At 39.6% G+C, this 23924-nt stretch overlaps 2 protein-coding genes across 3 annotated transcripts in view; one reads left to right on the top strand and one right to left on the bottom strand.

Moving 5' to 3' along the window:
• Positions 1–23924, bottom strand: part of znf281a (zinc finger protein 281a) — a 109219-nt gene that overhangs the window by 15528 nt on the left and 69767 nt on the right. The window lies entirely within an intron of this gene.
• On the top strand, positions 29–15449 carry kcnj19a (potassium inwardly rectifying channel subfamily J member 19a). The gene is made up of 3 exons (XM_014022429.1): positions 29–1000; positions 8379–8595; positions 14476–15449. The coding sequence occupies exons 1-3, from the start codon at positions 335–337 to the stop codon at positions 15138–15140; spliced, it is 1548 nt and encodes a 515-aa protein (XP_013877883.1). The 5' UTR covers positions 29–334; the 3' UTR covers positions 15141–15449.

Genomic DNA, 23924 nt, shown 5'->3' on the forward strand with positions numbered 1-23924 from the left:
TCTCTCTCTCTCTCTCTCTCTCTCGAAGCTGAATACTTCGCGCACAGCTCGGAGAGGAGGCTGAGCAGAGCGCACAGCAGAAAACGCACAGATCTTCACTATCATGTAGAATAACTGGGACAAATTAGGATTTTTTTTAATWTGAGGATGACTTCTGGAATTTAAAAGTGTAAAAACATGATTGTTTTTCCAAATAATCCCAGGATTGGCTGTGCGCGCTGAAGTGACCATGGCGCATTTTACGCACTGCAGGTAACCGGAGTTTTGGAGGCTGACGCGCAACAAAACATGGATTAAACAGTTTGTTTTTAAAATCCACACCAGCCGGGCCGACATGGCGGCACTTCGCAGAAAATTCGGAGAGGACTACCAGGTGGTGAACACGAACCGGGCCGCCACCTTTGCCGCTCCGGTGAAGAAGAAGCGCCAGCGGTTCGTGGAGAAGAACGGCCGCTGCAACGTGCAGCACGGAAACCTGGGCGGGGAGACCAGCAGGTACCTGTCGGACCTCTTCACCACTCTGGTGGACCTSAAGTGGCGCTGGAACCTCCTCATCTTCATCCTGACCTACACAATCGCGTGGCTCGTCATGGCATTCATGTGGTGGATCATCGCGTACATCCGGGGAGACCTGAACCACGGCCACGACTCGTCCTACACKCCCTGCGTGGCCAATGTTTACAACTTCCCCTCCGCCTTCCTCTTCTTCATCGAGACCGAGGCCACGATCGGGTACGGCCACCGGTACATCACGGAGAAGTGCCCGGAGGGGATCATCCTCTTCCTCTTCCAGTCGCTGCTGGGCTCCATCGTGGACGCCTTCCTCATCGGCTGCATGTTCATCAAAATGTCCCAGCCCAAGAAGCGCGCAGAGACGCTCATGTTCAGCCAGGACGCGGTGATTTCCCAGAGAGACGGAAGACTGTGCCTCATGTTCCGAGTGGGAAACCTGCGCAACAGCCACATGGTGTCCGCGCAGATCCGCTGCAAACTTATCAAGGTAAGAAGCAGAGAACAAGTTCTCTGATGGATCAAAGGATTTGTTATGGAGCTGCAGCTGCAGTGGAAGAAAKGAATAAAAAGCAGCTGTTTGTTTTTCTGCACAATGCTGCACTTTTGATTGACAGCTTTTATATCTGAGCCGAAAAACTATCAATGGTGAAAAACTCTGCTCTGATGACTCACAGTGAGCAGCTCATTATTTTATCAATAATTAGGTGGTTATTTCCACAATCCTCAGCTGTGAGATCTTCAAATCACTGAGATAAAAGAGGAAAACTTCTGWTCAGGGTCTGTTGGATGTTATTCTGCATCCAGCTTCAGCTYTTCTTTAGCTGATAAAGKAACAGCTGAAAAACTGTCCAGCTTCAGCTCTTAGTCAGTTGATGGAAGACAAACAGCTGTAAAAGTGATAAAACTGTGTTTAGTTTTAGCTCTTCTTTAGCTAATGGAAYACAAAAMYCTGTAAAAGTGACKAAACGGTGTCCAGCTTCAGCTSTTCTTTAGCTGATAAAGAAGCAGTTGCAAAACTGTCCAGCTTCAGCTCTTATTCAGCTGATGGAAGACAAAASGCTGTAAGAGACAAAAATGTGAATGTCAGCTCCTTTTTAGCTAATAGAAAACGGTGCTGTAGAAGAGACAAAACCAACTATTATTATCTCTTCTTCAGCTGATGAAAGACAGATGGCTGTAGAAATGACAAAGGCATCCAGTTTTAGCTTGTATTTAGCTAATAGAAGACAGAGCTGTACAATTCAATGAAAGAAAGAGTGAGAAAGTAAAGAAACAACTATCTGTGAAAAGGGTTTTAAAATAATTTTAAAAAGCAAAACACTAACTGAAAGTTGCAAAAGGTTACCTAAAAGCTAAAGGAACAAAACAGTAGCTAAAAGCTAAATGTAYCAAAAGCTTTGGTAGCTTATGTAAAACTACCAAATGAGTTGATGTTAAAAGTAACAAAACAAGAGCTAAAAACTAATAGTCAAAATGAGCAATGTAAAATCTAAAAGCTGCAAAAGGCTAGCTAAAATTAGCAGAACTGTAAAAGTTAAAATAAAAATAGTGTCTGCTGAAGCAGATTTCAAAGAGGAAAATATTTTAAAAGATTTGAAAAAAGACCTTAATATGTTTCAATGTAGAAAATATTAATAAATAAAGTTAAATACTTAAAAAGTTGTAGCACCCATTATCTGAATGAGCTAACGTTTTATTCTCTYCATGCCTAAAATAAAACAAAGTGTACAGAAGTGATTCAAAAAGTTCAGAAAAATTATTAAATATTAAATAGTATAAATCAGCGCTCACAGAAAAACAAGACTCAAGAGTGGATCAGAACATTTCAGTGTTTGAAAACAGCTGCACAGAAACTGTAAGACATAGGCGAAGCCGGGAAAAGTGTCTGTCGTGAGTCTGAATCCCCTCCACTAATGAAGAGCTCAGCAGATTTTTACAGCTAATGAAGCCCGGCCTCTAAAACCGAGCAGCGGTGCAGAAAATTACCACAAACACAGAGTCCAACAGCTCCTCTTTTAATTATCACTGGAGCATCTTTCAGCCACATCCATGTTCTGTGAGCAAAATGGGCCATAAAGAAGACAAACAGCATTAGAGAGGTGCTCGGAGCTTGTTTACGTCTGTGTTCTCCTTCGCACGGCATTGGTCAGCTTAATGACGCGTGCGGGCGAAGAGGGACGGCCGAGCTTTTCCACATTTACTATGAGCTGAGGAGGCGAACGCTCCCAAAGGCATCGAGTGCAATCACACAACTGAACTCCAAATAAAACCTACATGAACCGTTAAAACCCTGGGGTTATCACCACCTGCAGCCGAAGCTGGGCGGTGATCAGGTTCAGCAGGTCTGTGTGCGTTTGTTTATTTTATCAGCAAAATATCTCAGGAACCCGATAGATTAAAAAAAACATTCAGAAAGGAATCACTGGATCTACAACTGATTAATTTATGGAGTCAATTAAAGATGGCCGCCATCAACAACCCTGTTAATATTCCTTATATTGAGCTAAAATTTAACAGCTGAACTATTAGGTCGGAAAGCAACTATGGCTGCCACAGCTAGTCGACCTTACTTTACACAAAAATGTCTATAACTGAGAGGATTTTATCAAGTACCTGTGACGTGCATATCGTTTAAATACAAAAAGTTAAAAAAATACATCTTTATATTTAAGAAACCTGGCACAGTTTTACTAATTGTGTCACGTAACTGTTACATTTTCTTTTGAATTTGGCTCAGCTAAAGTGAAACAGGAAGTGACATCAAAAGGAAACTCTTTAAGAAAATAACTCTGGTTTATGTTTATTAAAACAATATAATGGCTGTGTCTCAGTTCATGAGCTGCAGCAGATATTGGCCTCATTTGTCGGCCGCTTATGTCACTGCCCCGCACCGTAGGCTGTCCCAATTTATAGGTGCCTACTCATGCAGCCGACAAAACCCAGAAAATTTCGGCTGCATGTGACACAAAGCCGTCTGCCAACGTCGGCCGTGGTCTACATTGGCTGCAACCCATGAATTTAGACACAGCCTATTTGAAATCTGACTCTTCTTCATGTCTCTGATACTCAAAATAATCTAAAGAAACATCAGATTCTTTTATAACTGAGTGGATTTAGTAGCAACGCTGTTTACATGCAGACATTCCCCTTTGARATCACTTCCTGTTACTTCACATGCAAATGTATCAACAACTGTTCATCTCACCAGCGTGAATTTTGTTTTGCAATATCATATTAATGTTATCTTTCTAAAAATGCATTCATGTTTATTACAAAAAATTGATGTCACAGGCACTTTAATGTATAATTTTATGTGGTTTTAGCTGACAGTCGTTAACAACAGACTTGATTTTTAAGGTTTGTCTGAAAAAGCTTCAAATGCAGATGTAAAGAATGTGGATTTATTTTAGTTCAAAGCAGCATTTAACAATAAATTCTGTACAAAATGCATTGTTTTACATCGTTTCAATCTGAACAGCTATTCAATGTCTAAAACATTTCCACCAACTACACATATTTTTTTACTCTCCCTCTCAGTGAAAAAACAGTAAGCAGCTTCCACTGAGTGCTCCTCGTTTTTTCTGCTCCAGGCTTTTGTGGTGTAACCTTGTTCTTTTGCTTCAAAGACTCCCCTTCCTGCAGCCCAAACCACAACAAAACAAACAAAACACAAAAAGGTGAGTCACTGCAGAAACAAAAGCATTTTTACAGGATGCAAATATGAGGAAATATACAGTATAAAACATGTTAGAAGCTGAGGAGCTGCAGTTGCAGTCCCTGTTGGGAGGCATTAGTGGTGCTGTTGAGCTACAACCCTCGTCATTCATGTGCCGRGTTTATGTTACAGAGTTTAACTCTTTAAAACCAACAAAATTAAAAGAAAAATGAAACAGAGAAAGCAGACATTACAGAAACTCAACTGTAAATCCAAAAAYTTCAAAATTAAGGTATAATTTTGATTATGTTTGGAATCCATAACGGTTTGCGTCTGCTTCACAGTGACTGAAGTGAAAATGAGTCGGCTCTGATTGAACYAGAACTTCAGAATGTCCACACATGCTAACATGCTAACGTGGAGCATCCACATTTACTTCTGTAAGAAAGACCAAAGTTTCATAGACGTGGTGAGTCGGCGTGACAGAGGATGTTTTACTGTGGTGACCTTTAAAAAGAGCAGACTGCAATGAACTCCACTTCAGAGGATCTAAACTGTCACTTGAAGACTTGAGGACATTTTTTATTTTAAGGGTTAAGAAAACAGACAAGTAAAGCGAAGCTGGTTGTTAGACTTCACTTTTTTCCCCAAGAAAGGTTAAAATATATAATCACTCTTGTTTTAAACAGGCAGTGATCGAGAGAAAGAAGGCAGAGTGCCCTTTAAGCAGCAACAGGCCTATCATTAATCTGTATATCAGCTAAAATAGCCACCATACTTGTGATGTGTGGAAGCTGCAGACTGAAGAGCTACGCCGCGGCAGGATAAAAGCTCCATCTCCGGCTGCAATTCGGAGAAAAACTGACCTTTGGTTCCATGTGGGTTTATGGCCATCTGCCCACGCCAGCGCGCAGGGTTTTGGTTTTCCCTCGCTCTTTTCGGAGATACCCAGGAAGCCGTCGTCTGCTTTCTTTGGCTGCGTTTTTGCTCAAACTACTCACACGTTTGCAGAGCCAGGCATCAATCTGCTGCTCAGCTGGTGTGCAGCGGAGACCCAAAAACCTAATAAATGTTTTATAAAACAATGTTTATTTTACTTTTATGGTGGTTTTGACTTTAAAATAATAAAATAAATATTGCATTTTGAACATGAACCAAATAAATGACAAAACTGTCCAGTTTCGGCTCTTCTTCAGCTGATAGAAGACTAAAGGTTGTAGAAGAGGAAACTGTGTTCAGCTTCAGCTCTTTTTTTTGTTGACCAGGATAAAAAATAAAATTTAGACTTTGTTTTCATTTTGAACATGAACCAAACAAATTATATCCTGTAAAAAGGTGCAGCTGATTGTGTTTGGACCAGTGCTGCACCAGAGCCTTGCTTCACTGTAGTGGAAGACAGGAGTCAGAAATCAGGGTGAAACAGGCCAACGAGCTGCCCTTCAGAACTCAAGAACCCGTGACAAACTTGAAGGACGTGCTGGTGGAGCATCCTCTGAAACCATAACTGGCTTCACTGGGAAAGTGAAAAGTGGACCAAAGCAAAAAAAAAAAAAAATCTGTGTTTTTTCACTATTTTCATTGTAAAAGCAGCGTGGTTTACTGTAGAAATGGAGAAGGGAGGGAAATCATTTCAGTCTTCACAAAAAGACTGCACAGATGGCTGCACAGTCCAAGAACTGGAATGAGAAATTTCAAATTTATAATCAAACTGAAAAGTTCTGGAGAGAAGCCTTGGTGTCCTGAGGTCATCGATTAGTGGGTCTCAGATCCAGGACGGTCTGGACTTCTGATCCCCCGCTGGCTAATTCTGCTTCAGATTATTTTAATGCTGAAGAATATGAACATCTTGTTCATTCACTCTATTTACATTAACTTACATTTGAAATAGGAGTTTTATGAAGGTCTGGTAAAGGAAATTCACACTTTTTTCTTTTTAAATAAGAGTATGCAGGAGCCTGTGGATATTTCCTCCCACGCACTCGTTCAGAAGCACTGAAGGTGTGCTCAGCCTCCTGTAATGTCAAGATTTCAAGACAGATTTTAAAATACACCTTTTTTATTGAGTGATACAGAAATGCACTATAATTTTCCAACGAACGGAGAACATGACATCTCTGCCCACATCTGACACTAATGACACACAACAGCTGGTTTAAATGTTTTACACAAATGGAAGAGTATAAAATGAAAAAAAGTCATTTATCTGATTAAACAGATCTGTAATTAAAGTAATGTTTTTCTACTTTGATCTGAACAATCCAACTTCTTTTCCTGCTTCTCCTTCCCGGGTTCCGGGTCACTGGTGCTCATCTCATTAATTATGAGTAGGCCTATAACTAAAGCAGAAAAAAAGTAAAACACACCCCTAAATTCACTGTTGGTGGTTAACAAAACTGCACCTGTTKAATAGGAAAAGGTATTAATATTTTTATTTTCAAACATGCATTGAGTGTCATCATTGCTTGGCACAATAAGTAAATTAAGAATAAAGAAAATAGTCTTATTTGTGATAAACTGTCACATTAATATCAATATATTATTAGCCATAAATGAGTTTAAAAACAAGATGATGCATACATGGATGAGGAATCAGTCTCAAAGTGTTTATTTATGTAGGCACCCATAATGTGTCCTTGTACACCTCATGCACCCCTGGTCACTGTGAGACATGGAGGACACCCTGGACATMTCTCAGTCCATCACAGGAACACAAACAACCATTCACACTCTTATCTACGGGACAATTTAAAGCTACCAGCACCATTTTCCCCAAAAGCGTTGCTGCATAAAATAATCAAAACGCATCAAGTTCATTGAAAATCTGCTCGTTTGTCAGGACGGAGCATCAAATTTAAATAAAAAGAGTCGACAAACTCAGAGTCTTTGTGCAGGAGGGAGTGGAGCAGAATACAGACTTGTGAGGAGCTCCATATTTACATACAGTCGTCCATTTTTTAAATCTTCAGGCAGAAATTGAAATGCAGATTTCACTCGGCTAGCTGAGGAAAGTACTCGTGAAAGAGAGATAAAAAGAAATGTTTGGTGGTTTCAGGGGTTGGGTATCACCAGGGACGGGGCAATTTGATCCAATTTTTGATAGAGAGCTCACAAAGCAAAATGATTCCTGATACAGTGAAGCTTGATTCAATATAGATACACTGCCTGGCCAAAAAAAGTGTCCACCTGGATTTAACTCTGGTCTATGATGTGGGGCTGCTGCAGGTGGTCAGGACCAAGTTCAGCAACAGTCTGTGCTCAAATAATGAGGTCAGCTGACCTGAATATACTGAATGACCAGGTTATTCCATCAATGGATTGTTTCTTCTCTGATGGCACGGCCATATTCCAAGATGACAATGCCAGGATTCATCAGGCTCTTATTGTGAAAGAGTGGTTCAGGGAGCATGAGACATCATTTTCACACATGGATTGGCTCCACAGAGTTCATTGAGGATCTTTGGGATGTGATGGAGAAGGTCAGACTCGACCATCATCAATGCAAGATCTTGGTGACAAATGAATGCAACGCTGGATGGAAATAAATCTTGAGACGTTGCAGAAGCTCATTGAAACAACGCCACAGTGAATGTGTGCCGTAATCAAAGCTAAACGTGGTCCAATGAAATATTAGAGTATTTGACCTATTTTTTGCCTAGGCAGCAGTGTAGTACTAACACAACAAAACCAGCAAAATATTATATAATTAAATATATTTATAATAATAAAAACCAAAATGTGTCCAAATTTCTGCTTTTAGCGACAACGGCGCTTCGAGATTACTGCTGGCCYTTTCGCTTCCTCATCGATTTTCCTTGCTCCTCGCTCTGAATAGAAATCATCGATCATTTTACTGCCCCCAAAGGGTTGGAGGGATGTTTCGATACTACAAGAAAAAAAGAAAATCTATAATTCTTTTTTTAATAACAATTTTTATGCACAGCTCTAGTGGTTTCTGTGAATCCTTCTCAAGTGTGAATCCTGAGGGGCATCTAGTTGAAATGCAAAAGAGAAAGAATATTTTTAAGCATTGCAAAGTACTCCATCTGGTTTTTGTTTTTATCTGATGGATGTTTAATCTAGGCCTACTAACTGTAACGGACAGGTTCTTTGACTCTCAGTGGGCAGATTGTAACCATAAAAGTAATTAGTTGGTGTAATATTTACAGGTGTGATCTGTCATGTCCTKTTCTTTCCCATTTTCCTGCTCCAGTCTCGTCAGACACCCGAAGGCGAGTTCCTGCCCCTGGACCAGTGCGAGCTGGACGTCGGCTTTGGGACGGGCGCAGACCAGCTGTTCCTGGTGTCGCCGCTCACCATTTGCCACGAGATTAATCCCAAGAGCCCGTTCTTCGACCTGTCGCAGCGCTCCCTRTCCAACGAACAGTTTGAGATCGTRGTCATCCTCGAGGGGATCGTGGAGACGACCGGTGAGGAATCTGTTTCACTCTCCGTATTCTGTACATATAAGCATGGGCCTAAAACAGCAGAACTGCTCTCCATCTTTCTCTTTTTGCATATTTAAACAGGGTGGCAAAAGAACAACATATGTGAATGATTCCCTGATTGAATTATGAGGAATATTTTATTACTCCACAATCAGTTTAGGCCCACTCTATGCATAATAAAAGCTGTGGCCATAGATGTGTGTGTCACTATGATGAATGAGCCGAGGCTTTAGTCGAAACTCTGCAGCATTTCTCTGATGGCAGCAGACAAACTACAGGCTGGAGAACCATCAGCAGCAWCTCCACAATCTCCCCGTCGCATATTCAACAGAAAGATTCTTCCCAGAGGCCCAAAACAAATATCCTCCCTTTTTGTCTTCAGCTCTGTCACTGTTGCGGGAGAAATTGCAGAGCTGAATAAACTCAGGAGGAGCAGGAGGAAGGGATCAGCAGGGAAGCGGAGAGGCGGACGGGCGGCCCAGTTTCTGCTCTGCTGCTAATACCYTTAATCTGGGCGAAGCCAGAAGTTTAACATCGAGAAGCCGAAGAGTGGAGAAGAGAAAATCCTGTCGTGCTTTCAAGAGAACTTTTCAACTCAAACACAACTGTGCAGTTTAGTATCTGTACTTTTTTAGGTAGAAACCAATTCCTGCAATCCAAACCTCCTGAAACTGTGACAGAAATTACTTAAATATATTTAGAAAAGTTCCAAATTGAAATAAATCTTGCATMTTTGTGATGCAACTTTTTGAAATGCTGTTTTAGCTCCACCTCTAACCTAACGCAATCTAGCAGAGGTGTAGAGTAAGTAATATTTTAGAGGATCTGTAAAGTAAGTTTTTAAATTGTAACTTTTACTTTTATTTRGATACATTCAAAGCATGTTTCCTGAGAACAGATCCTAGTGGGAGCAAATWAAGGGAAAATAGAAGATGGCCAAGTATAGAGCCCTGAGCTACTCCACATGTTAGAGGTGCTATAGAGGACTCAACAGCAATGACACACACTCTGTTAAGTGGGATCTAAACCACTGTAGAGAAGAACCCAGGCTTCAGTACGGTTGATCGGCAGCCGATCGGACGATGCACAGTCATGTGATTGTTCGGCGTACGTTTTCACATACACCTTCCATAGCCCATGAGAAACACCGTGTCGAACTCCTGGGAAACCCCTCCCGCTGCGGTTTCTTCCTGCTGGAGACTACAACGCAGAAAAAAATCCGAGATCCATCACCCGACATTAATTGTGCACAAATCTGTCGCAGTTAAAGCTCCACAGTTTTTATCCGACGGATTCCTCCATGCACAACGTTTGATTTATCTCCATTCATTAGTTTTTGTCTGTTTGACTAATTTTAAAAATGTCAGCTTCTGGGTAGCCTACAACAGCCGGCTTCTTGAAGCAAGTAGTTTTTGTTCTTTTTAAACAAGTGGTTGAAATAAAATGCAGCGTCCAAGCGTTTTCTGCATAAAATAACACTCCTACTAACTTCTGACCAATCACACAATAAGCTCTTATGTGGAGGGGGTGAAAAGTTRGGCCCGTGGGTTGCGACAAGAAGGTGRCGAAATGTCGACAATCCGATCCGATTTCAGCAGTWTGGATGCAGCATGCCMTGRGCTTAAATGCCCACCCWGGTRTCTAGGCGAGACAGGAGGATCTGATGGTCCACAGTGTCGAAGACAGGTGTTTGATCCAACAGAAATAAAACACTGAACAGAGTCTGTGGTTACATTTCTTAAAAAGTGTGTWAGATACTTTTACTTTCCTGATTATTGTGAGCACTTTTACTTAAGTACTTTACTTATKAGTGAAATTAATTTTTAGCAAAATCATTTTCTGTTAAGATACTTTTGAGTTAACTTTTTTTTTCCAAGTACACATCTGCAGTCTAGGCTTGTCAGGCGTAACAASAACAAACAACAATCTTGCATTTGTGCTGAAAATGCTACAGAACCACGCTGCTCAACTACAGAAAAACTTTTTGTATCTAGTAGCAGACAAGACTGATAATATGCTCAAAACAAAAAGAGAACTAAACACACAAGGTTGATAAATCCTTGGGTTTTGTGATTATATTTTGTGAGCTTTGTGTGCTCGCTCCATGCCTCGTTTCTAAAGACTTGAATCAGTTACGATTTAAAAACATAAAAATAATTGRTAATGTAGCATTTTGGGTAATTTTTAACCGTCTCTGTTTTAGATGTGGACATTTCCAGASATGGTGGTTTATGAGGATATTTTAGAAACAACAAAATGACTTATTTGTTTGGACAAGGTCTTTTGAATTGGTTTTATTAATTAAAAAATCTTAGTGTGAAATTATGTCTGTGGTCATTATGATTCTGTGCACTGAATTGATATACTAATTTGAGCAAATCAAAGTGGAATTCATTTAACAAATTAATTATTCCCTGTRATAAATACCAGTCTTCTAATCTTGTGCTTTGCCTGATTTCAAACAGAGTTTTTAACTTATTAATTATATTTATGTTGGAGTGGATGGAGGAAATGAGAAACTCACACAAAAATACATTTATCATTATGTAGACATACTATATGTAGTCATGGTAAAAATAAATTATACCTCTTTTTAAATGACATTTAAATAAAAACTAATCAACACCAGCTCTTACAAAAAAAAAAATCCAATTCCTCAAACTTTAATAGTTTTAAAACGTCCATTTTCTCTTTTGTTGCACACTTTTTAGCTGAACTATAAGATATTAAAATTACCAGCACCAAATGTTCAAACTGAYGCTTTGAACATGATTTCACCACAAACCTAGAATCACAGCATCATCGCAGAGCGTCCTGTCACTAACATCCTGAGAGCAGATCTGGTGACAGCTACTGCCAGAAATTTATATAAAACCTGCTTCAGAGATGTCCTGCTCGCTGTCTGCCCAGTTTTTATTTTGCTGAAGGCTTTTATTTTTATTCAGGATGCTGTGAACATTATCTGGGTGGGTGGATACCCATACAATGCCCGAAAGATAAAACTAAAATGGCATGCCTGTCAGGCCCAGAGCCCAAAAACCGTCCACCTCACTGCTGTTGCTGTCYTTTTGTGTGTCAACAGTCAGAGGAAATACAGCCTTTTCTTCTCGTAAAAAAAGAGAAAAGTGCTGGAAAATTACCCCCCGCTCACTGTTACAGCCGAGCCTTTGGGTTAAATTAGCATTAAAATGATGCAGGACTTTTTAAGGTTTTCAGTGGATGGAGTCGTGTAGTGATCCTGGAATAGCATCAGGCTCTGACATAACTCTTCACATATCATCCCTCGGAGGCACGCGATCAGACTCCTACTCTATTGTTAAAACCCACAGTGCTTAACAAAAAGCTCAGTTTGGAGCAAAACTACAGATTCAGATAAGTAGCTACATACATACATARGACAGGAGAAAACCCTCATGTTGTCAGAAGAAATTTAAGATGGAGGAGTGGTTTGATAGAACAACTTGGTCGTTTTGACACTGACTTCTTAAAACGGTTGAAAACGAACCAAGCTTAAGAGACATTACGTTAAGAAAATGTTGTAATAATTAGTTCTAAAAGCTTAACTGAGGTATCGTGATTCGTGGTTTTGTCACAATGACCCACAGAAAACTATGTGGAGATAAAACATCTACTTGTTACGACATCATGTCGATCTCATAATGTCKTTTTGTGTTCTTAGAGACGAGATAYATCAGGGTTTGTACATTTTTCCTASAGTAAAATTCAATAAKTTTTCAAYCATTTTCAAGGTGAATTGTCAAACTTTTCCAGCATCAACCTTCGTAGCTGTCTGTATCTTTATGTGCTTTTCTCCATTGAGCTTTATAGCCATGACACATACAGCTTTCTTTATGTGAGGGGAGCCTATCACCAATCTAAAATACTGTCTAAATAAATAAAATTCTCTAATTTATAATACTAAAATGGACAMATAGGCAAAAGGACATTAGAAGCACATGACCATGACGAAACATTGCCAAGCCACAACTACATTTTGCGTAATTAAACCATTAGCTAACCACCTAACCACCAACAAAAATGTTTTGTTGCACACTTTCAAGTACAGTAGATGACATAAAACCTTAGCTTGATCCATCCTTAATACAATCAATCTGCAATTTACTTGCAAAGTTGTAAACTAGCTTAAATTTAATATTCCCTCCTACTACTATGGCTTGCCTTCTGCATCATGGCTCGAGAGCGCTGACTCACCAATCTTAAACAGCTGAAGACCCTGCCTGCAGATCTTGCTGGAAGCTATTTGAGGATTTGGTCCTCGTTTCAACCAATCCTTATACACTGCTCAAAAAAATAAAGGGAACACTTAAACAACGCACGCTAAGTCCAAGTAAATCAAACTTCTGTGAAGCACATTCAACTCTGTACAGAACAAAGTACTCAATGCGAATATTTCATTGATTAAGATCGGGAGTTAGCGTGCGTTGTTTAAGTGTTCCCTTTATTTTTTTGAGCAGTGTATTTAGCGTTTTCAAGCCAGCAGTCATTAAAACGGTAACCACCTGGCATAGGTCTGCTATTACAAAAAGGAGCAAACCCACTCAGAGCGACAGCAAGGCTTTCTGAGATTCATTTTCAAAAAATGGTGGCTATTTTGTGTCTTTAACAAAAAATATCAAATTGATAATTTTTTTAACAAACTGAAAAACTAATCAAACTGATCTTTATTACAAAACCATGCAGTTAGAATATTAAAAACCTTTAAGGACTTTATACAGAAACAAAGCACTTTCCAAACCTTGATCACTTTGTTAAAATTAAAAAAATTCAAAGATTTCAAGCACCTGTACAAATCCTGATAAATATAAGGATTATGATGCTTTTATGAAGGACAAAGATCCAATCCGTGTATGGTTTGTTCTTTGTTTTTGTTCCGGGAAAGAAAATTGCAAAAAGAATAACAACCGTGTTGTTTTTTGTTTTTCTCAATTTCAAAGCCTAAATATAAAAATGTAAAACTAATAAACTAACTAACTAACGAAAAATCCACAGTTTGATTTTTGCTTCCCTTAGCTAAATCCAAAATATGGTTGTTGTTTTATTATGTAGCGATACTGGAAATGACAGAAGTCATCAAAGAATAAGTGTTTATTGTGGCTGGAAGAAAACTGCTTAAAACATAAACCATTCCTAAAGATATTAACAATGGCTGCACTCGAAYTGRTTGCATAACTTTGAATATTAAACCAATTTTGTTCACGYTAAGATCGACTTCCTCTAAATAAGACTTTTATTCGTTTCTAAAGTGCTCAGTGAAAACGTAATGCGTCAGGAGTTCAGGTCATYACGATTTCTGGTTCTGCCAGAAAGTAACAAATGGTGCAGTAACAAAATATAAAGCTTGTTTTTGCTTTAAACATGGGGGAAAAAAGTAAAATGTAGCCTTTCATAAATTTTGCTTTTGTTGTTTTTAAAAGACTGTTTTTAACCAGAAAAACTAATAAAAAAAACAGATTACCTACATTTTTCTCTTTTTATTTTGAAATAAAAAACAAAGAACAAACCAGATTAGATCAGAKTGCCATACTGTCTGAGTTGAAAGATACCATAATTATGATAAAATAAATTCTCTACAGCTGTCAGTAACAAGAAAAAATGTTGAGCCAGTCAGAAGTGAGAGTCTCTACACTTAGCGATTACTTTTATGAGCCGAGAAAGCTTTTATATTTCTGTATGTTTGACTTAATTGAACTAAATGACTGCAGGAGAAGTTTGCTATCTTCTAAAAAATAAAAAATATGAGATTTCCTTTTGTAGTCCTTTTCATCAACAGATAAGTGCAGTGTTTTCACCTCGTTCGATGGCGATYTTAAGATTATTACTCTCCTGTCATCTCCTCTGTAGGTATGACATGTCAAGCACGGACGTCGTACACTGAGGACGAGGTTTTATGGGGCCATCGCTTCCTGCCTGTGATGTCGCTGGAGGAAGGCTTTTTCAGGGTGGACTACTCCCAGTTCCACAGCACATTCGAGGTCCCGACACCCCCGTACAGTGTCAAAGAGCTGGAGGAGAAGAACTCCTTACCCTCCCCTCTGTCCACCCCTARGCCTGCACTAACTGAAGGCCACAGCGCCCGGCGCAACCGGGTGTTTTCCGTGGATTGCATCAACGCTTCGGACGAAAAAGCCCGCCTGGGAGGAACTGGGGGTCGACTGCCGAGCAAGCTGCAGAGGATGAGCTCATCGGGGAAGGAGGACCTGCAGAGGAAGGTGCTGCTGCTCAGCTCGCAGCACTCGGAGAAGGCCTGCAGCACGGGGGACCTCCCCCTGAAGCTGCAGAGGCTCAGCTCCTCGCCCAGTCCCGTGGCACAGAACCGCCTGCAACTCAAGTCCCTGAAGGTGGGCTTTGAGCCCATGACGCAGTCCACTGGAGACCTGTACCAGCACAGCCCGCCAACTACACTGTCACCAACTCCAGTTCCTATGCACAGTCCCCTCCTTTCAGCCGGAGGGAGGCTGGAGGACAATCTCCCCGCCAAGCTTCGAAAAATGAACGCAGATCGCTAAAATCCAGACCAACACACAGAGAACAAGTGGACCGATTCAGAGAAACAAAAAAAATTATAATAAATACTTTTTTTATTAGAGTTTTACTGGAATTACTGTGATTTTGTGTTTCATAGCGAAGGCATCGATGCAGGCTTTGTTAAACACAAAACAACATCAACTTATGGCTTACTGTGAACTTCTTCGTTCTGCGAGAGTCGTGCATGTATTCACTAAATCTATCGTTTCACATATGCACCACTGTATCCGAGTCAATCCTAGTTTTAATCTGAATATATAAATTATAATAATAAATGCTGATGGATTTTCCCTCCCTTGTGTTTTGTTTACTGACACACAAGAAAAAGTTGATCGTTCCTGAACTACTTGAACTTGAAGTACAGTCGCTGAGGCGTCACATTAAACAACCAAACAATTAGTCAGGAAGTAGATGAGCAGTTTGTAATGTCTTCCTGTGACATGAAGCTGTTATTAGAGGAGTGAGAAACTGAAAATGCAGGACCAAAATACAAACTGCACCAAACTAAATAGACGTTAACCCACCTTTCAGCTGCACAGACTGAGTCAGAGTATCTGAAACACAACCAGAGTTTTACTACAGAACCACAAAGGTGAGAAAAATCAATCAGAGGGAGCCTGTTCTCCGTTTCACCACGATCCACATCTTCCAGCACCCACAGCCTAAAAACTGCTTCCTGCAGCCCACTCCTCTGATTTAGCTGCTGGCTGAGCCAACTGTGTTTGCCCACTCTCTGTTTTATCACTTTTTCTGTTGTTTGAGCTGTGTGCGATTCGCTGAAGATGAATCGAAATAAAGTCATTACAAGACAGAGGACCTGGTGAAAACATGGAGGCTGTCTGTTTTGAAGGCAGTTATTGTTGTCATCACGTGACCTCGATGAGTCAATAACCAGTGGAGATGGATGAGCGGGGTTTAATGTAGAAAATCTGCAGCCTCATACTCTATTCATCTCGCCRGTGATTACTTTTTAAGCACCACCAACAAATCATTGAGTTGAATTTTACTACGACTTATTAAGAATRACTGTGAATTCTTATCAAACATTCACATCATTTAGATGATTCATTTTTCTTCCGTGTGTTTTTTGACACAACTTGTTCCACAATTTTGTCCCATTTCAACAATTCATAAATGAAAACGATCAGCTCATTAATGCCATGGGTGATATGTTTGGTATTTCAGCAACTGATTGAAAATCAATGAAGCCATCTTCAACATCCTTAAAGCCCTTCAGAATAATAATATAAATATTTTTAAATCTTTAATGCACTTTTTACCTTTTACTCTGGTTCTGCTTCTTTGTGCTAATTTCAGCTTTTTTAGTCACTTTAAGCTACTTTCAATTCATTTCAGCATTTTTTTTAGCTATTTTATCACAAATTGCACCTTTTTGTACTTCTTTTCTTGTTTTTTTTTCTGCCAATGTGAGCCTTTTACAGTCTTTCTGKTAAATCCAAACTGTTTCTGGTATTTTTAGCTACATTTCTGCTCTTTGCAGCTTTTTTGACACATTTTTGCAATATTTTCTAATGATTTTTGTTTTTTTATCTTACTTTCAGCAAGCGTCAGCTGTTCAACTTGAACTCACATTAACKGTTTTGTTTTTAAACATTTTCAGCTATATGTATTCACATTTCATTTCACAGTAAATGAAAATTCTCTAGTTTCATTTACATTACTTTGTATGCATTTTGTAAACTTCAGTTTTCTCACAAATGTAAAGAACAAAACAAGTCTGCAGATTAAATAATGGTGACAATTCAAACGTTCAGCTCATGATACTTTTAGCTTTAGWGTTTTGCCTGATTTGTTTGTGCAGATGAGTTTAAATCTTTTCAGGAAGTTTTAGAAGTCACGTAGAACTCAGCTGTATTTTTACAGAAAATGCATCTTGCAGCTTAATTAATTTTTTTGCTACCACTTAAAGAGAACTTTAATTGTAATTTATGGACAGAAAACAGGACAAGAAAAAAGATGATGTGAAAAAAGGAGGATTTTAAAGATTTCTAAATAACATTTGGTGCTTCAATATTATTATATTCAAGTTTATTTACTGCTTTTTCCCGGAGGTTAATTATACAGTATGACATTTTAGTTCATATTTTGCTAAAACGTGGAGTAGAACGTCTTGTTTAGCAAAATGCCATCTTCAGTTTGACAGCTGAGCTGGACTCAACGCGCTGCTGTCACCTCCTCGGTTCACTCAAATCAACATCTGGGCAGAGTTTGGCGACACGATGACACGACTCCCACCGGTGTCAGAGAGCCGTCTGCTGTCTAAAGTGTTTTGGAGCCACTGCAGTAAAGACACCGATGTCTACACAGTTAAAAATATCTGCATCATGAATACTTAATACCACGACAGGGCACAGAGAGGCTCATTAGGGCCACATCTCGCCAACTTCCAAGTCAAACTCGCCGGTGTRCTGTTAGTATCTGCTCCAAAATGAGAGGGTTGAATAGGAACAACAAAGAACCTCAAACCAATTTCTATTTAAAAAAAGAAAATGAGGTTTCCATTCTTTTCCATTAGATTGATTTGGGGATGTTTTGATGCAGAGCTGAATGATTTTAAACTCACAATAAGCCACGTCTTTGTGCTTTGCTGCACCCACTGTGAATGTATGCTAATTAGGCCACTTGTGGTGTCTAAAAGAGAAAACAACCTACTGAAACACACACACACATATATACACGCACACACATCTGGAGATATAAACACAACAGCTGTCAGTCAAAACCAGGCCACTTCTCTTCACCACAATCTCCACGGCAACATGAGGTTTGCCCCGCAGCAGCAGATAAACACACAGTGTTTTTGTGTGTTTTTGTGTTTGAGCAGATCATCATATTGTGTCCTTTTCACAGCTCACTCTTCACAGCAATATCAAATTTATATTTTATCTGCGTATCTGTGTCTGAGTGTTTCTGTATAATAAACTGCTGGTCTGAACTGAATTTAACAGATTCAGCTCAAATCTGCTGTACTGAGGTGTAATTAAATGGACATACAGCATTGTTATTATTATTATTATTAATTTAACATTATTTACAAGCATTTTTTTCTCTTTTGAATTTACTTGTTATAGCGATTCCATTTTAGTTTTCTATTGCAATTCTTTTACTAATGTGTATTTTTTTCTGTAGCCTTTTGCCATTTTTATCTAGTGTTTTGGCACTTTTAGATCTGAGCTTTTCGCGCTGCTTTTAGCTTTTTACTAACCTCTGCCTTTACTTGGCATTTATTGCTTTTAGCTTTGAGCTAAAGTTTGGCTACTTTTACCTGCTAGCTACAGATTTGCCACACTCAACTTCAGTATACTTCTAGATTTTTGTTAGCGTTTGGCTACTTTTAGCTTTGCTACCATTTTGCTGCATTTGTCTTGTAACTAGCTTTAGTCTACTTCTAACGTTTTGCTAGCATTTGGCTAAATTTACTTTCACGCTATCAAATGGCTCCATTTCACTTTTAATTAGACTGTCTGCTTAAGCTTTTTGTTAACATTTGGCTACTTTTAGCTGCTAGGTACCATTTTGCTGTATTTGGCTTTTAACTAACTTTCGCCTACTTCTAACCTTTTGCTAGTATTTGGCTAAGTTTACCTTCTAGCTAACAGTTTGTTGCATTTAACATTTAGTCTACTTCTAGATTTTGTTAGCYTTTGGCTACTTTTAGCTTTAAGTTACCATTTTACTGTACTGGGCTTTTAACTAGCCTTTGGACAAGTTTGGCTTTAATCTATAATTTTGTTAATGTTTTGCTTCCCATCCAGGAGGCTTGAACTGAAAAAGCCTCCTGGATGGGAAGCGAAACATCTTCAACTTTAGAATTGAAAGTCCAGTTGTTTTTGTTTTTAACTCTTTTTTTATTGACCATGACCTGGACAACTGAGAATCTTCACCAGCATTTGTGCTTGTATTTTGCTACTTTTGCATTTCTGCTCTTTTTTTATTATTTTAGCTCGTATTCTGGTTCCTTTAGCTTTTAGTTGTTTTCCTCCTTTAAAGTTTGATAACTCAGTTTCAGCTGCTGCAGCACATATTCAGCTCTCCGTTTTTCAACTGTATTTTGGTTGAAAACACTGTTTTTCTTGTTTCATCTGGTCTTACAGCAAAGACAACCTCTGCTGACAAGCTAAGAAAATAATGAATTGCTGAAGCATTGATTTTAGTTTTTGTGGACATTTTAATGTCCTTTAAGCCACTGTGTGTACCGTATGTGTCCTCTGAAGACACTCGTTTATTGCTCAGCTTAACTGGGCTAAAGATCCGAGGACTGGTCGATACCCGTCTCTCAGTCACAACCTGACCCACGACCTTCAGCAGCTACACGAAGCCTTTGACTTGTCCCTGCAGGTATCAAGAAATCCTGGAGGATCTGAGGTCCACTTACAGCCCAGATTTACCTGTGGTGTGAACCTAAAGCACACCATCCTCAGGGGGAGGAGTCAATACTTTATCACAGCAGCACACAGGACGTGTTTTATTCCACAACACTGCGGGCCTTTCAGTTTTCAGCTGCACATCAGCTTCAGGATCTTTGCCTCGACTGGACGTATGTAAAGATGATGGAGCTGGAATCAACATAATGCTACACTTATAATGTTTAAAAAATACACAAAAACACAAATTTAAGACACTTTTTTAAAAAAGAGGTTTTTAAATTATTTTTCTTCAAGACAAAAAGAAAAAGAAACATTTATACAAGAAAAAACAGTTAAATGGAAAAAGCTTTTAAACAAAGGTTTATGATGACCTGGTTCTGCATGTTTGTCGACAGTTGTTTGTGCATGTGTGGGATGTGGACTGTAATTGTTGGAGGCGTGTTGATTAATTAAAGTTCAAGCCTGCAGCATCATGAAACTGTTATAAAACCACAATTAGGCTGCGCCCGGTAAAGCGATGACACCTGTAGCTCCTCACGCACGATGCGCGCAGGAATAAATGAGTAAATATGAGGCGCCGGACGCGTGTAGCCTTCAGCTGCGCGTTTATTTTTCCGTTTGCTTGTCAAAACATCAAACGCCACGCGCTTCCTGTCGGTGATGAATACACGAGTTGCTTCGCCAGCATTACATTACATTGGGACTCATAAATAAAACACCTCGGAGTCTGAGACCTGTAAACAAGAGTGATGGCTTCTCTTCACGCTCCATTTATCTATTTACTCCCATTTTCTTTCTTTTTTTTTATATTAATTATTTTTATTTTCTGGTTGTGCTCTGCCAGGTGCATTGTGCCTGTTAAGCACCTTTTCCTCCATGAAGAAATCGCTTGTCTGACGCYGCCTCTTCTGTGAAACTGTACTTGTCACATGCAGGCGTGTGTTCTGACGGAATACGATTGCAGAAATTCAAACACGCGTGTCGACATTAGAGGCTCGACTGCGAGCCCGAACACCTCCCCCCCTCTTGTTTTCCCACTCTTCAAGTCTTCATTTTCAGCTGAAACAAGTGAGCTTTCTTTCTGAGCTGTTATTTGAAATCCATCTGCAGAGAACGAAAAGTCCTACTTTTTAATCATGCTCTCCTTCCAGAGGGCTATTAATCTTTTTTTCGTCTCTAACGAGTGTGTTTGAGGGGGGGCTGAGGAGGAGTGTGACAGTTATGTGGGCATTGAATGAAAGCTAAGAGAATAAAAAGAGACAGCTGTCGACGTGTCGCTCCATTAGAAAGAACAAAATGACCCWCATCACCTCGTCCTCCCTGCAGACCTAATTGGGTTCTCTGGGGGAAAATTTCTTCAGACCTAAATTGCATTTGTTCTGTCTCCTCAGAGTGTGGCCCAGCTCGGCCCACCCTGGCAGCATGCAGCTCCTCCAGGGCATGGCGGGAAATAATAATCCCGGTTGTCACACCCTAATAGTCATTGCTGCATTGCTGCACTGTTGGATGGAGAGTAATATCATTAATTCTGAGGTGATGGGTGTCGTCAGGTTACAGATGAAGCTAATTTCTCGGGACGTAAGTAGGATGAGGTTGTGGAATTGTTAAGAATGTGCTAATTGACCCATTGGTCATTTGAATTGTCTGATTGCTTTTTGTCCTCCTGTAATACCTGGCAGACAGGTGTTATTAATAACATCATTTATTTTAGCAGAAAGATTAACCACACCAGGTGATTCTGAGCATGCAGTGAAAACTGCAATGATGAGCTACAAGGTCCTTAATGGTGCAGAGTTTTGGCAATAACCCTGTGTTTTTTTAAAGAGATAATTGTATTCAGCTACCAGACAGCAACGGTGGTCCTAAAGGTTTATTTGTTACCGACAGTGGTGGGCACAGTTCTGCTAATCTGCTAATAGAGGAACTAGATTCTCATTTGGCAGATTTGCATTTTTGCTAAATTTGGAAACCGTTCCCAGACTCATTAACTTCCGCTAATTTTAAGTCCACCAAAGATTTTTTTCTTTTAAAGTGTAAAACATCAATTTTTTTATGTCATTTATCCTGAATTAAATGAAAACTATCCCCTCTTACAAGCAGTGCTAGATGTGTCAGGCACCATGTGTTGTAGCATGTAGCGTCTTTAGCAGCTAAACTTAAAACTAAGAGCAAAAAGAAATAAAATAACATTTAACAATAGTTAAATAATGAAAATATAACCAGTAGAAAACTAACAACAGGTTTGCATGAGTCTTCCACCAATATTTAACTGGAAGGAGATGAAGACTGACAGTTGTCTTAGCGATTAGCATTAGCGTCCACTAATTTGAAAAAAAAAAAAAGGCTGTGTCCAAAACGGCAGGACGGGTCCTCCGAAGGTCGAATTTGTCGGCCGCATACGTCACAGCGCCGTGACGAAGGACGTCCAAAACGGAAGACTCCTCCGATGCGTCCGACAAATACGTCCTTCTTTTTCCCCGAATCGAAGGACAGGTCCGATGGATCCTTCCCGGCCCAGCATATCCCATAATGCATTGCGGCCCGACCGGAGATTTTTTTAAGCTAGTAATGGCGGACGAAGCGAGAGAAAAGAATACATTTTAAATAAAAATATGGTGATTTAAAAATTTTAAAAAATTAGCGGTTGTAATTCTAATACTTTTATCATTTGTATGGACATGTTTTTAAATATTATTTTTTCGTCATAAAAAAGGCGAAATAAACATGAACCTACAGCGGGTCAATTAGTTCTTCAAATGATACCTTTAAGTTAATTTTATAGTTTTGTGATATTAATAATGCTAATGTATTGATATTTTTCTAGTTTTGATTTAAGTTTGCTTGTTTAGCGTCGTCACAGTTGCTAGGTGACATGACGTACGCCGGGGTAAGGAGGGGAGGCTAGACCGTCCAAATCCACAGCCTCTTTTTTTCCGGTCTTCCTGGTCTACCAAGGACCCGGCCCGCCGAGACTGGGTAGTCTGGGTCCTGCGGAGGACCCGGCCTGTCGTTTTGGACACAGCCAAAATCTAATTAGCATTTTGGCATTAGCAGATTAGTAATTAGTATAGCTAATTTTTAGTTAGCTGTGCCCAGCACTGGCTGCTAGAGTAACTAGATGTTCCAAATTGTGCAGGTCTGTCCTGCACTTTTTATGTTTGTCCCGGCATCCCGCACGTTGAAATAATATCCTTTGACTGGACAAATTTCAAAAAGTCAAAAAAAGGAAAATAAAATTGACAGACATTATTTAGTGGCAGTAATTTGCAACCATTAGATAATCGCCTCCTTATTTCAATCTCTGCCTCCGAGGAGAAGGAGAGAAGAAAAACAGATATAAGACAGAGTGTCAGCTGTCAATCACAAACTGCCGCACTGTGCTAAAAGCAAACAAACAAACAAACAGCCATAGAAAATGGATTTGATTTATGCAGAATGTAATGGGAACTATATGTCAAAGAAACGAAAATGCAGCAAAACAAAGACTGGGAAATGGGTGAGGTCAGTGAACTGATTCTAAGAAATTCACCAAAGGTTTTGTTTTCTATTTTTCCAGAAGGTGAACACAACGTGAAGAGACACTGTAAAAGTGATTCACACAAGAAACCCACAGCTGTCTGTCAATCTGTGGACAGACAGCGTCCCACACTGACCCTCATAAGCATCCTTATTGTCCCAGAWTCAGGTTTTTGGGATCTGGTCACTCTACTGGTTGCAGATTATAAACTTTAGAAATTAGCAAGAATAACTTTAGTACTACATAACATGACACGGGTCAGGTGATGTGGCACATGACCCTCTATGAACAATAGAGCTAATCAAGCCTATTGTTAGGCGATGGCCCTCTTTTGCATGTGACTAACCTGTTTGTCCATGTGGAGGCAGTGCTTATAAGGCTGAGTTTCACCTGAAACTCATCAAACTGAAGAAGTCTCTTAGAGGAGAGATGAAACGTTTCACTAAAGAAGAACCCATCCAGAGGACCTACTGATTTTTTCTTTTTGATTATTTTCTACCTGGATTACCGAGATGCATCAGGACAATAACTTTAGTAATTTTATTATGTTTCTGTAATTCTGAGCCGCCAACTGGTTTCCTGACAGTTGCAGCCCAGTGAGATTCTACCTTTGGGCACACTTTGCAGGACACAACCGAAGATAAGAGAAGGATGTGATTTATTTGTGCCACTCGGTGAGAGAATCTAAGAAAGTAGGCCCAAATGGTTTGAGTGTATCCAACTTGGGAACATCTCAGACTTTTAACATCAGTCAAGAGTCTGAATTTAAAGGTTTTATGGAGCCTAACACAGCAACATCATACTAAGGACAGGTTTTTGATTTGRCTACTATTTACCAGAACCCCCCCGAAGGTGTTGAG

The sequence above is a fragment of the Austrofundulus limnaeus genome, unplaced genomic scaffold (genome assembly GCF_001266775.1).
Source record: "Austrofundulus limnaeus strain Quisiro unplaced genomic scaffold, Austrofundulus_limnaeus-1.0 Scaffold4, whole genome shotgun sequence".
Classification (NCBI taxonomy): domain Eukaryota; kingdom Metazoa; phylum Chordata; class Actinopteri; order Cyprinodontiformes; family Rivulidae; genus Austrofundulus; species Austrofundulus limnaeus.